The sequence below is a fragment of the Raphanus sativus genome, chromosome 6 (genome assembly GCF_000801105.2).
Source record: "Raphanus sativus cultivar WK10039 chromosome 6, ASM80110v3, whole genome shotgun sequence".
In the NCBI taxonomy this organism is placed as follows: domain Eukaryota; kingdom Viridiplantae; phylum Streptophyta; class Magnoliopsida; order Brassicales; family Brassicaceae; genus Raphanus; species Raphanus sativus.
In genome coordinates this window covers 46614762-46628944 of record NC_079516.1, presented here as the reverse complement: position 1 = coordinate 46628944, position 14183 = coordinate 46614762, and the positions used below count along the sequence as shown (strand labels likewise).

Here is a 14183-nt window from a genome sequence, read left to right as displayed (position 1 = left end):
TCTAGACCTGGCTAGTAGTTATGCTACTGTCCCTTTTACTAGCAAATAAATAAATTTCAACATCAAAAATGATTTCAATGTTCAGTATTTAATACATTTTAACAGCATGTTTAAGGTAAGACATAGTATTGTATTTAGACCGTTTATTTTTTGTTATCTTGGGAGTATTGATATTAGTTTTGTTCATTTATTTACTACACTGTATATACCGTCTATTAGTTAATTCAGAACGTTAATTCATTTCAAAATAATAAGTTATAGCTCCACTCGCCACAAAAGAAAGTTGAAGGCTCCAAAGTCAAAACTATTCTTCCACCTAGTGAACATATTTTGTTTCTAGTGAATATGCTAGTGTATATGTTTCTCTGCAATGAAGACTATAATGTAAATATTGAACTTTACAACAAGGTGGAGTGAAAAAATATGGAGCCCATCTATGTCTCTCTAAAATATTTTCTCGCCTATCTCTCTGAAAATCTAAATCCAGTTTCAGTTTTTTTTTTCCTCCCACTCCACCATAGCACTAGAGATGTACTACTCTCTTGTCTGTGTATGTTTCTCCATCGTTGTTCGGTTTTGTCCCTATTTTGTAGGGTTAAACAATGGCTTCGTCAATGCAGATAGTGTATCTGAAATGGCGTTTCAGCTCTCTTAACTTAAATAATTCAAGAGGGTCTTTAGTTTCCAGAACTTTCTTTTGTAGCTGTTCGAGTTTGATGCATGTGGGATGGATTCAGATATCCAAGAAAATTAGGTATATAAATCTGTCGAATCCGTAGATTTAGTATTTGGATCCGCACATCCGGATCCAGATTCATAAAAATAATTAAAAAATAAAAATATATTTTTGAAATATTAAAATTTCTAAAAAATATTTATGCAAGATTATATATATATATATATGCTCATAATATTATAAAAATTAAAATATAATATTATAAAACTAATTTTATGTATAAATATTACTCCTTCTGTATCATTTAAAATAGTTTTTAAGGATTTCGATTTTGTTTCAAAATAAATGATATTCTCACTTTTCTAGACAAAATTTATTGTCACTTAAATTTTTTAACCAATTACAAACTAGTGTATCTTTTTCATTGATTAAGCTAGTTTTATTTAATACTATTTTTATATAACCAAGATAAATTACATAAAATTTTGCATTTTTTTAATATTTGTGAAAAACCTTAAAATTCACTTAAAATGATACATAATGAGTAATAAAATTATTAATAGAATTTAAAAATTTAATATATGTTAAAGATATTTGGATCCAGATTCGGTTGTGATTGATCCAAGATTTTATTATTTGGATCCAGATTTGGGCATTCGGGATATCATATTTTTAGATCGAATCCGTAGCAGATATTAGATCGAATTCGGATTTCGGACAATAAGGTTGGGACCTAAATGTGGCCTTTTACTTGGCTAATTTGCAAATTTTCTTTGTTTCCTCGGTCTCTTACTATAGGGCTTTAGTTTTAGGGGATATGATGTTTATCCGCATGTTTAGTTTCTCAATCTTTTGGGCAGCTCGGGTTGATGTTGATGTTCTTGTTGTAAATTACTGGTTGAAATTTTAATGGAAGTACTGTTCAGGGAGAAAAAGAATGAAAAATTCACCAATGTGGTGTTTGATTGCGGAGCTGGGTTGGTGATTCCATGGTTGAACCCATTAGTCATGTAAACTGAAAATATAAGCATCTAGAAGAAAATTCGAACTTTGTTGGAATTAAAAATTTAATTGTTGTTTATAGTTCTCAAAAATATATGAATAGAGGTTTGGAGCTTTTAGATTAAAAGGAAATGGAAAATTATTTGTCTTTATAAAGGATTACAACTACTTTTTCAAATGTCAAAAGATAACGGAGGATGTTTTATCTTTTATAATAAGGCTACTTTACAACAAATGTAATGACTCCTTTTCTACGAGTACTTGAGTGGGAAGGCTCCAACGATTGCGGATGAAAGGCAAATGTTTCAAAGTATATGGATCAAAAATGTATTTGTAAGAAATTTGCAAAAACTCCAAAACACATGTTGTTTTGACACGATTACTGATTTAATAAAAATGGGAATGACGAACAATTATTATGTTTAGTAGAGAGAGACTCGGAACTTTTGAGTGGTGTGCTGTCGTCTTACTGACACCACCACGACAATGTTGTGTTAATCGGTCAATTCTGGTGACCTATCTTTTTGGTGTGTCTTTCTGGTGACGAGTCAAAATCGATAACTTTAAGAAATTGGAAACCGAACAATTATGTTTTGTGAATTTGAAAAACATATGATAAAACCATCGTTTCTTTTCGACAACATAAAACGATCGTTTAAGTATTATAGTTCAAATACAACAAGCTGTGTTAGAGGCGGCTGAGAGGAAGGGAAGTCCCCAGTCACTGAACCAAAAAGAAACGAACAACACACATTAAGTAAGATGTCATGTAGATGCATCTTGTACTACTGGTTAATCAAATTATTAGTGGTTGCACGGTAGCATATGATAGTAGAATTGAAAACAGATCCTATCTTCTGACATTACATGTGAAGTGTGACACACACGGCTATGAACAAACATTAGGTAACACTACAAATATAAGATTTGCGATAATGCATTTTAAATTGAATTACTTATAATTGGTACAGCTGATTGATAAAGAAGAAACATTGCTATGTTTGATTTCAGAACGAGATAAATGCATTGATCTACATTTCATATATAACTCGTTTGTTTTAATTTCACGCTTGTTTTAACATTTTTTAGTAAAAGATATCGAAAGCAACTTTATAAAATTTCTTTATATAAACAATATGTACGTATTGACCAAAAAAAGAACGATATATACGTCAAGTAACCACACCTCAGCAAAAAAAGCTCACATTCCTAGTACAACAGCTAACAAAGGGAATATGATTGGACCGTCAAAAGACCTTCGCTCTTAAAATATGAGAGTGCCTTGGACATATCCAAGCTCTTCACCTTGGCCTTGAGATATGAGAAATAATGGGTAATACGCACCAGGCCACCAGCACCAGCACCAAGACCCATCCTGAGAATTTTAAGGCATAAACAAATTTTTTTCTTTTGAAACACTTTTGTTTGAAACACAGACAATTTGTTAACAACTTCAGTTTAAAACAATTAGAAATCTATGTTCATATATGTAGAGTTGGTTTGTGATCTCAGTTGGTATACAAACGTTTACGTTATATTGATAAGGCCATAATAATTGTAAACCCATTCGAAGCCCAACAAAACTCCAGCGTATGTTAGCATCTCATCAACCGGGCCCATCAAACAGAAGCATTCATTCTTCCTTAATCCTTCCTGTAATCTGCTACTGTTTCTCACACTGTGTTTCGATTGAGAAGAAGCGATCACGAAGATGGCGAGATCTACCTCCATTCTCTTCCTCACTCTATTCATTTTCGCTGCTCTGGCTTTAGTCCAGGTAACTAGTCCTATCCTCCCGATTCTGGATCTAGTCAACGTTTCGCGACATTGAATCTAAACCACTATGATCCAGATCCACAGCTACTGCTTTCATCAGATCGTAACTAGTATAGTTTTTCAGTTGATGTATTGCGCTAGTTGAAACTAATCAAACGCATCCTTTGTTGTTATTAGGCAAAGGAAGATCCGAAGGAGATCACTCACAAAGTTTACTTCGATGTTGAGATTGATGGCAAAGAAGCTGGTATGAATATGTTCTTTAAAGTTTACTTAGATGCGTGGTTTCCTTAGATGTTTGATTCTCTGATTACTGTTATGTTGCAGGTCGAGTTGTTATTGGCCTATTCGGCAAGACAGTTCCCAAAACTGCAGGTATATAGATCATCACTTGAGACCATTATTGCATTAGTATTTTTAATCCAAGAGAGTAACCAATGAGTGTGTGGTTTCCCTTGTTGCAGAAAACTTCAGAGCTCTTTGCACTGGTAAGCTACTGCTGCTGATTATATTCTTTTTTATTACAAGTCTGACAAAGAGCGTCCCGTTGTTTTGGTGGAGACTTGTTTGGGAGTATAATGATATGATTTGTGATCATATACTTGGGAATGTTATTCCCTAATGCGGAGTTGCATGTTGTTCATGGTCTTGGATGTATACAGGGGAGAAAGGTGTTGGGAAGAGCGGGAAACCTCTACACTACAAGGGGAGCAAGTTCCATAGAATCATTCCTAGTTTTATGATCCAGGGAGGTGACTTCACGCACGGGAACGGTATGGGTGGAGAATCCATCTATGGTCAGAAGTTTGCTGATGAGAACTTCAAGCTCAAGCATACCGGACCAGGTTATTGTTATTTACTTGCCTCAACCCAAGTTTAGCAGGTGTGTGTCATAATTAACTGATGATGGTTTAAAAAATGTGAATGGGAAAAACAGGTTTTCTTTCGATGGCAAACTCTGGAGAGGACACAAACGGTTCGCAGTTTTTCATCACGACGGTGACAACTAGCTGGTTAGATGGAAGGCATGTGGTGTTTGGGAAAGTGGTACAAGGAATGGATGTTGTCTACAAGATTGAAGCTGAGGGGAAGCAAAGTGGAACTCCTAAGAGCAAAGTTGTTATTGCTGACAGTGGAGAGCTTCCTCTCTAAACCCTAAGCACTTCTTCTTCATGAAGAGGATTGTGGGGTTTTTAAGTTGTTCTGTATTTTAAACACACTCGAATGCTATCCAACCGAACAAAAGCACTTCAGTTTCAGAGCTTTTTTTAAATAAATCATTTTCTAAATAGATTTTGTGACTTCTGCGTATGTTTTTCTCTGTGAGATTTGTTTTTCTTCTTCTTCATGAAGAGAAGTAGGTTTTTAAGTTATATACTTACTGTTACTAAACACAACCTTTTTTTTTTTACTTTTGTCTACAAACACAACTCCGATTTACTAAAACATCAACTAGAAACTAGCAACTTTCTTTAAATGTACTTTCACGATATTGGTAGTTTGGTTTTCTTTTTGTCACACTAGTTCTTTTGTCTGTGCTATGCATACAATAGCTTTGAATAATAAGGAAATGAATAAGAACACTGCATTTCTTAACATTCTTTAAAATATTTACCATTTCTTTAACACTTTTTACTCATTCTTTTCATATCCGTTACTTTTGTTTCTATTATGGTTACCAATTCTGCCATGTGTATTATAACTTTTCAGCATTTTACGGTAAACTGAAAATATCTACAACAAAGAAAAGCATACAAAGATTGAAAGATAGCTTATCTTTTAATTACTATTGTTATATTGTTGCATTTGACGTTAGCAAGTTTTCTAAGCATAAACATATAGTAAGATTATGCCAATTCTATCAATTAATATCTTTGGCCGTTGTGACTTATTGTAGTTTTCATAATTAACATGTGCTTTCATAAGTCAAGTTTGAATCCAATTTTATCAAATAGTTAGTGAAAGAAAACCACAGAAAAAAATCAACAATTTTCAATATATAAAGTTTTAAACTATACATTTGCTATATATTTTTCAAATATATGAAGTACGAGTTGGCTTCTTTAGTATAGAGACGACAATTTATTTTTTATCATTGCAAAAATGTTTTTAGCAAAAAGAAACTGCACTTATTTTCATAAAAAAAAATAAAGAAACTGCACAACAATTGTTCAAACGTGTAAATAACTTTCTTATCTTTAACTCGTGTGTTTCAATGTTGTTGGAAGTAGATATCACATACCAAATTTTGGAAAATGACGGTTTCATCCATAATTCTATTAATATTCAAACACTCAGTGGAAAATCATTTATATCAATCTCAAGGAACTGAAATTCTCCTTCTTTTTGTTTTTTTACTTTTGCAATTATTTAACAAATAGCTAATTTGGTTTTGGTGGTGCTATGCTAATTGTTTTATTGGAAAGAAAGAAAGGTGATTTTTTTTGGTTATGTCTATTGATAATGATTTCGTTGTTGAGAACAGTCCAATCAGATTGAAGAATCTCCCTCTAAATATCAACAAATGTTACACTCTCCAAGAAAAAAAACTATGAGAAGATAGAAGCACAACTCACATAATTTGCAGAGAAGTTCCTAAAAAAAGTTTGAGCTGGATAACCGGAAGAGTATCTGATTTAGCTTTATCATTAGTTTGTAAAGTGCTGCATAGATTTGTTGTAAGGCGATCATTAAGAGGTTGCTTTCGAGATCCAATTTTACGATTTAATTGGTGATTTGGTGGGGTATATTATTTTCGCGTTTTTCCTTTGACAAAACAATCTATTATATACTATTTGAATTAATAAATTTAAATCAGTTTATTAAAAATGTTTTTTTTTGCTTTGGATGGTAACAATTTGGATTAAGAATAATAGAATCCAATCGTTAATATATTAGATGGTTTATTTTAATTATACTCATTAATCTTTGTAAATGCTTACAAATTATTGGAAATTACAATTATTATTTTACTATGTTACATTTTTGAAAGTTCCCCTGATAAAAAAATGTATTTAATCGATAATTCAATTTAGTTCTCCACAAAACTATATAACAATTTTTGAATCATGCATTCCAATTGCCCCATTTTTCATGCTTGAAAAGCAATATATGATAGAACTATTTGAACAAATATATTTGAAATCAGTTTATTAAAAAATTTGCTTTGGATGGTAATAATTTGGAATGACAATAATGTAATCCAATCTTTAATATATTAAATTAATTTGATTTAGTTTAATTATACTCATTAATGTTTGTAATTGTTTACAAAAAAATGGAAGTTCCAATTAATATTTTACTATGTTACATTTTTGAAAATTTTTCATAAGAAAAATGTATTTAATCGATAATTCAATTTAGTTCTCCACATAAATATATGACAAATTTTTGATCATGCATTCTAATTGTCAATTCCTTATAAATAAAAACTTTATGAAAATAGTCAATAAATATGTCCCTATAGATACTATTCATGCTCCATAGATATATTCTTTTTCTAGGAATTAAGTATATAATTTTAATTATAAAACAAAGCATTCAAGAAAAGATCTAAAACACTATCTCCTCTATACTTTGCATCTGAATAAACTTTTTTTTGAAAATAATGTTATAAATGAAAATTTCTAAATATTAAGTCTACTTTTTAAATAGTTGTGCTTCACTAAAAATCTTCATTCTTCATTCTTCGAACTACTAACTATTTTTCTAATAAAAATTTCATCCTTTTACTCAAATATTTTAGTTTGTTTAAAAAAATTTAGTTGATTTTATATTTTAGTTGCGAGTGTACTTAGTTGATTAGACTTCAGTCAGTCAAATAATTTGAGTTATCAAGAAAAAATAAAAAAATTGACAAAAGAAAAAAAAAAATTCGACAAGCAGATATTATTAGACCAACCCAAAACGCTGCGTTTGAGCTCGCTCTCTGTTGAAAGTTGAAAACCCTCGTCGATTCTCTTCTTGTCAACCAAAGCAAAACAAGCTGCTTCGTCTTTCATCGTCTCTGTAACAACCCTCGTCTTCTAGTTTCCTTTCAAATCGTAAGTTCACCTATATACATTTATAGACTCTGACAAACATCACGTGATCCCTTTCCTTTGTCTGAATTGGTGGGACTGAGACACATAATATATCCGAACTTGTGACCTTAATCGAGTTTTTCATTGGATAGGTTTTCAACTACAAACCCTAATCCCATGTCTGCCCAAAGAGTCTCTACGACTTCTAGAGATTCCATCAGCACTCTCCCAGACGAGGTTCTCGGTAAAATCCTCTCTCTGCTTCCGACAAGACTCGCTGCTTCCACATCAGTTCTGTCCAAACGGTGGAGGAATCTTCTCTCCCTCGTAGACAACCTCTATTTAAACGACGCAATCGGTGATCCCCGCGGCTTCTCTGCTTTCGTGGACACAACACTCGCTCTCTTAACCAACTCCTCGATCATCAAAAGATTCTCCCTCAACTGCCAACACAGACACGACACAGCCAGAGTGGACGCGTGGATCCGCACCGCCCTCGAGCGGTTCTCGGAGCTTCACTTGGAGAGCGCGTGTCTGCACGGTATAAAAACAGAGTCCTTCACGAGCAGCACGCTGGTCAAGCTCACGTTATCAAACGGTTTTTTCATCTCCGGTCTTCCTCCTAACGGCGGCGTGTTTTTCCCCAACCTCAAAACGCTCTCTCTCGTCTCGGTTGGGTTTGAGCCTTGTGAGGTGTACGAACATCTCATAACCGGCTGCCCTGTGCTCGAGGAGTTGCTCATACGCTACGCTTCTCCAGCGGAGTGTAGCTGGGTGGTGGCGAATCAGTCCGTCGCCGTGTCGAGTCCTTCTGTTAAGAGACTGACCATCTCTTACGCTTCTCTTAATTACTGGGACCCTCCCGCTAGCGAGGTGTTTCAGACGCCGAGTCTTGTGTACTTTGACTATTCTGGTTACGTCGCCGGGCATTACCATGTTGATTTCACCTCGCTTGTGGAAGCTAGACTGGATCTTAGGCAGGAGAGAGTTTTAGCTGCGGAGGAGGAGGAGGATGGTGTTGATGATTCTAGTGACGGTGGTTGGGATGAGGATGTTTATGATGAAGATGACAATTGTTTTGGTGTGGAGCATAATGCAGAGGTTCATTATGATGATGATGATGATGATATATATGATAATGATGATGCTGATGATGACAGTGATGGTGAAGGAGAAGATGGTTTGCCTGATGTTGCAAATCTGGTTGTAGGGATAAGCAACGTTAAAACTCTTCACTTGTCTCCCTATTTTCTTGAGGTCGGTCAGCTTTGCTTCTTCTTCTTCTTTTTTTTTATTGATTGGTTTCAGATCTAATGTTTGGTTTTGGTTTTGTGATCTTGGTTCTGTGATCTAAGGTGTTTCACATTTACTGTAAATCAATGCCGGTGTTTCACAATCTCCTTACTTTGTCTTTTGAGAGTGACAGAGAAAGAGGATGGCAAGTGGTGCCACTTCTTCTCAACAACTCTCCCAACCTGGAAACTTTAGTCATCAAGGTTAAAAATTAAATACACAGACTAGATTGTATTGCTAGATTGTTGTTTATAACTGAGTTTTTGCTTTTTAGGGTCTTGTGCACCAAGTAACAGATAAATGCGGGGACGCCTGTGTTTGCATAGCTAAGAAAAAGAAGAAGATGGAGGAGGGGCAGGAGCAGGAGGAAGTATGTTGTTTATCGACATGTCAAGTGAAGGTGCTGAACATTTCCGGGTATGGTGGAACTCGTAGAGAGCGGAAACAGATGAGGCATTTCTTGGGAAATTTGAAATGTCTTGAAACTGTCAAGGTTGGTCTTGTAGCTGAGAATCACCGAGAAGACAACAATGATAACAGTAACTACCAGAGAATCACCAATGCTCTTACTAAGCTTCCCAGAGCTTCGTCAAATTGTCAAATCCATTTCATTTGATGTCCCTCTTAAGAACCAAATCATTAGCATGCTTACTGATCTTTTAGAAGAGAAACTCTACCTTTTCTACTAGGATAATCAAGATCTCATGCTTTACTATTTATTTAGTTTTGAGAATAAGTTACGAGTATGTCTCCAAAGACAATGCATTTGTAGACAATATACTTCATGATTTCAAGTCAAAGATTCTAGTGGAAAAAACTATAGCGAAAGCAGATCTTTGATGATTTTTAGAAAGATGATTGATGATAGATTAGATACTTGACGTTGTTTAAGGTTTACATAAGCTACACTGCATCTTGATAACCTTGAGATTCCTTCTGTGTGTGTGTTTTTTTTGTTTCTGCTTCCATTAGTTTTACAGTTATTGGTAGGCATCATGGATATGATACAGTGCCGCACTTGATTCAAAGTGTTTGTAGGGCAGTAACTTTGCTAAATGTAGGGCAGTAGTTTTAGACAAACGTGTATTGGCTACTCAATGATCTAAGACCAACACAACCATTTGACAAACCAAATGAAACAGTTATACAAAAGCTAACATCAAAAGCACCCTTTTCACTTTCAATACTCTTTAAAACATCACAAGGTTCGAAGAACACTGCACAACAAAAACTTCCAAAAACAGCCTCGCCAAAAAGTAAAACACAACACCCAACATGATCGACACGGGAAGAGCCGGCAAAGCCTTCTGATACACAGACAATAGCATCAACGTAACCCCTAAACCGGCAATAATCGCCAAATAACAAGCATAAACCGTCATCAAATCATACATGGCAGCTCTTCCGACCAAAACACTATAGAAGATGAAATCACCAAGCCCCAACTTGATCGCACCGGACGACCCCAACCCAATCCCTTCAAGAAAAGTCTCCGAACTCTCAGGTCTACTACTACTATCATCAATCAACGGTACAGATATCTCTGATCTAACGACCGTAACCGCTTCACTGTTCTCCACGTCATCATTATGATTGGATCTCTGTTCTCTCCAAACTCTCCTCTGCACCAAATTGTTGTTCCGAATCACGGGCCTCGCCTCGTAGACCAGAGCGGGTATATCCTCGTCTCTGGAGATAGCCATCTCGACGAGGAGACGCAACGGACCGACAGGTAACAGAACAGCAGCGAGGTCGTAAACCGCCAACGCGACGAGAAGCACCCAAGTGGTCCACTCGGGGAGCATCGTGAAGAAGTAAGCGACGAGGACGCCGATCACGACCAAGTACCCCTGAGTGATCAAGATCGAGAACCTCGACAAGAACACGGCGAAGACTCCGACGACGGAGAAGTTGAAGAGAAGGATCGAGAACGTGACGGCGTCGATCGGGAGGCGGAAGCGATCGATGAGGAGGACGGAGATCTCTCCGCCGAGGTTGGCCAGGACGACGAAGGCGGAGAAGCCCATGTAGAGTTTGAGGAAGGCGACGCAGCGGAGGTAGAAGAGGAGGACGAGGAGGAAGGTCGCGGCGGTGATGGCGGCGACGAAGACGAGGGAGTTGAGGAGGGCGCCGAGGAGCTTGTCCCAGGGGGAGTCAGAGTCGGTTTCGGAGTAGGCGGCGGTGGCTATGGAGGAGAAGGAGGAGGAGGAGGATGGGTCGGAGTTTAGGAGGCAGACGAGGAGGACGACGGTGAACATGCATATGGAGACGGGGGTGAGGATTCCGATGAGCTCTTCGCCGAGTGAGTCTAGGATGCTGCTGCTGCTTCTCGGTCTTTGGTGGTGGTTTCGATCCATTTTTCGACGATGAAGAAGAAGCAAAGGACGAGACTTTATTTTTCAGATTCCAATGAGAGCTCAGCTTACTCAAGTCGCAAGACAATACGACATCGTTTTTAATGCAGTATGAAGTTATGAAACTTATAGAGTACATTTGGGCCTTTGGGATTATCCGTTTTCGAATCGGATATTTTGGAGTTTTTATATTTTCGGATTCACCATCTTGAACTAAGGTTTTGATATTCGAGTTTATGCTTTTCAAATCTTCTTTGATTTTTTTTATATCTATTCAAATTTAGATAATTTTCTAAACTAAAAAATATTGCACTGTATGATTTATTCAGATATTTGTAAGAATTAAATTGGATATGAATTTAATTTATCCAGTTCGAGTATATTCCAGTTTTAATTATAATAGCCAACCAAAAAATAAAAGGATGTCTAAAAGAAATTACAAAATTTTATTGCTATTAAAATTAAACCAACCTAGAATTATAAATATAATATGATGCACTCGTTATCCTTAAAATTTATCATTGTAATACTGCAGTACTTCGTTTTTCAATACCTTAAAAGTTACATACATAAAACTGAATGTAAATTATATCAAAAAGATAAACAATAGTTTTGATAAGAGTGAATAACAGATTTATTTAGTTGATAACATAAGCTATAAGAGTATTACGGAGATAAAACGCATAACCAAGTTAAAATATTTACTCAAATACTATGTTTAGCTAGCAACTGAGTGACATCTTAACTTTTAAAGTAATTTATTATCCTTTAGTTTTATTTAAATTTTGCCGTACTCTAAATCATATGTTAATTTTACTTGTTAAATTTTATGAAACATTAAATGCAACCACATCAATTTTTAACATGTTAAGTTTTGTAAGCATAGACATATAGTAAGATTATGCCAATTCTATCAATTAATATCTTTGAACGTTGTGACATGATTGTAGTTTTGCTATCATAAATCAAGTTTGAATCCAATTTTATCAAATAGTTTGTGAAATAAAACCACAAAAAACAAAAATCAACCATTTTCACTATATAAAGTTATGATCTATGCATTTGCTATATATTTTTCAAATATATGAAGTATGAGTTGGCTTCTTTAGTATAGAGACGATGGTTATTTTTCATCATTGCAGAAATATTTTTAGCAAAAAGAAACTGCACTTATTCTTAGAAAAAAATAAGGAAACTGCACAACAATTGTTCAAAGGTGTAAATAACTTTCTTATCTTTACGTATAAAAATTCGTCATTCACTAAATGCGAGGAAAATTACAAAGAAGATCAAGCTTTTATCTTAAAAGCCAAAGAAAGAAAGAAAAGTAAATAGTGACATATGTGATGGTGATTGCATGTTTGGGGATATTTCATATCAGCTCCATTCATGTGTGTATACTCACCACATGATCTACCGTAAAGATATTGATTTCCTCCTGAAGCTCCAGGAGGAACCATTAATTTGTAAGCTTCTGTTTTCATCTTTCTTAATTTAAATCTCAAATATCAGTATAAATGGGTTATATCATAACGGCAATCACTACAATAGTCTTGTGTGCTACCACCCTTTGTTAAACTTTAAGCTGTCATTTTTATTTTCATACCTAGATTTGTAAACTTTATTTATAATCTATATTTTTCTTAACTTATTTTGAATTCATTTTTAAATATTTTAAATATTAATTCAAAATAAATACAGAAATCGAGTACTTCAGTTATTTATTTAGGTTTTAAATATCTTTTTCAAGTACTAATTAAGAAATTTGAATTTATGCTTTTCAAACTTTTTCAATTATTTTGAATGTTCATTCAAGTTTAGATAATATTCTTAACCAAAATATTGTCCTACATGATTTATTCAGATATTTTTACGGATTGAGTTAAACATGAATTCGATTTTTCCAGTCCGAGTACATCTCCACTTCAATTATAAATACCAAACCTAAAATAAAAAGATGTGTATTATTGTAAGAATTATAAAGTTCGGTACTTTCAATACATATACTCAAATATTTAGGTGTCACTTTGTTTTGTAAGAAACAAGCATCTCTATAACATTATTTGAGAAGTCAGTTTCCTATGTGTCGCGCTCACATTAACTCTCACGGTGGTTGATTACAATGATACCCTTAATGAATCAAATATATATAATTATCATTATTAAACATTTATTTTATTTTATTTTTCCTTTTCTATTTAGGCTTCCTTTTTTCAAATAACCTATATATAAAGAAAATTTACAAATTTAAAAACAAAAATATCTTTTATATATAGTTTAATTCATAATAAGGAAATTTAACACAATAATCTTGACTTTAAATTAAAAAAAAATCTTCCTCTTTTAAAAATAATCTTAACAATATAATATATATTGAAAAGTATTAAGCATTTTATTTAAATCAATATATTTCTCATATTATTACAAAATAATTTAAATAGCATAAACTAAGATATCTTTAATGAATAAAATTTAATTTAATATTTTTATGTTCCCTTTTATATTTTTAAAATAACATGTATGATAAAGAAAATATTTATAAACTTAAACCGAAAATATTTTTATATATAATTTGATTTCATAAAAAGGAAATTTTCGAAAAATAATTTTGATATTAATATAAAGAATTAATATTCCTTTTTAGAATGTCGATTATATTTTTTATGCAATTTTTGTACTTATCATCACTTGATTTTTATAATTTTATTTGTGATAATTAACATATTCCAAATTAGCAAGTACTATAAAATTAACATAGTCATGGGCTATTTACAAATAGCCAATTCATAAATATATATATACACATCTAAGATGAAAACCAAACTAATGCAATAGATGCAATAAATATGATTTGGTTGAATTAGATTAGAAATAATTATACTTGAATTTAACAGAAATATGTAACACAATATACCCACAGATGAGTAACTAGACCAATCCAAATTATTTTATAAAAAGTCAAACATTAAATAAAAATAATATATTCTCATTTATTCTCAACAGTTTATTAAATAAATATGAAATTCTCAAATAATACTACAAATATATTAACCAACTATT

General features: G+C 33.6%; 3 protein-coding genes across 3 annotated transcripts; 2 read left to right on the top strand and 1 right to left on the bottom strand.

Moving 5' to 3' along the window:
- Positions 1-3297: 3297 nt before the first annotated feature.
- LOC108811533 (peptidyl-prolyl cis-trans isomerase CYP19-4) lies at positions 3298-4745 on the top strand. The gene is made up of 6 exons (XM_018583589.2): positions 3298-3455; positions 3632-3701; positions 3782-3829; positions 3919-3942; positions 4117-4299; positions 4392-4745. Exons 1-6 carry the CDS (start codon positions 3390-3392, stop codon positions 4604-4606), a joined length of 606 nt encoding a protein of 201 aa, XP_018439091.1. The 5' UTR covers positions 3298-3389; the 3' UTR covers positions 4607-4745.
- A 2605-nt stretch (positions 4746-7350) lies between these two features.
- Positions 7351-9530, top strand: LOC108812941 (F-box/LRR-repeat protein At2g29930). Its single transcript, XM_018585347.2, has 4 exons — positions 7351-7497; positions 7629-8733; positions 8832-8972; positions 9044-9530. The coding sequence occupies exons 2-4, from the start codon at positions 7654-7656 to the stop codon at positions 9383-9385; spliced, it is 1563 nt and encodes a 520-aa protein (XP_018440849.1). The 5' UTR covers positions 7351-7497; positions 7629-7653; the 3' UTR covers positions 9386-9530.
- A 393-nt stretch (positions 9531-9923) lies between these two features.
- On the bottom strand, positions 9924-11210 carry LOC108812942 (presenilin-like protein At2g29900). The gene has a single exon (XM_018585348.2). It carries the CDS (start codon positions 11124-11126, stop codon positions 9960-9962), a length of 1167 nt encoding a protein of 388 aa, XP_018440850.1. The 5' UTR covers positions 11127-11210; the 3' UTR covers positions 9924-9959.
- Between the last annotated feature and the right edge of the window lie 2973 nt (positions 11211-14183).

Coding starts and splice junctions, on each gene's coding strand:
- LOC108811533 (XM_018583589.2), top strand. CDS start 3,390: ATGGCGAGATCTACCTCCATTCTCTTCCTCACTCTATTCATTTTCGCT. Junction 3,702..3,781: donor GATTGATGGCAAAGAAGCTG/GTATGAATATGT, acceptor GTTATGTTGCAG/GTCGAGTTGTTATTGGCCTA. Junction 3,830..3,918: donor GACAGTTCCCAAAACTGCAG/GTATATAGATCA, acceptor CCCTTGTTGCAG/AAAACTTCAGAGCTCTTTGC.
- LOC108812941 (XM_018585347.2), top strand. CDS start 7,654: ATGTCTGCCCAAAGAGTCTCTACGACTTCTAGAGATTCCATCAGCACT. Junction 8,734..8,831: donor TGTCTCCCTATTTTCTTGAG/GTCGGTCAGCTT, acceptor CTGTGATCTAAG/GTGTTTCACATTTACTGTAA. Junction 8,973..9,043: donor TGGAAACTTTAGTCATCAAG/GTTAAAAATTAA, acceptor TTTGCTTTTTAG/GGTCTTGTGCACCAAGTAAC.
- LOC108812942 (XM_018585348.2), bottom strand. CDS start 11,126: ATGGATCGAAACCACCACCAAAGACCGAGAAGCAGCAGCAGCATCCTA.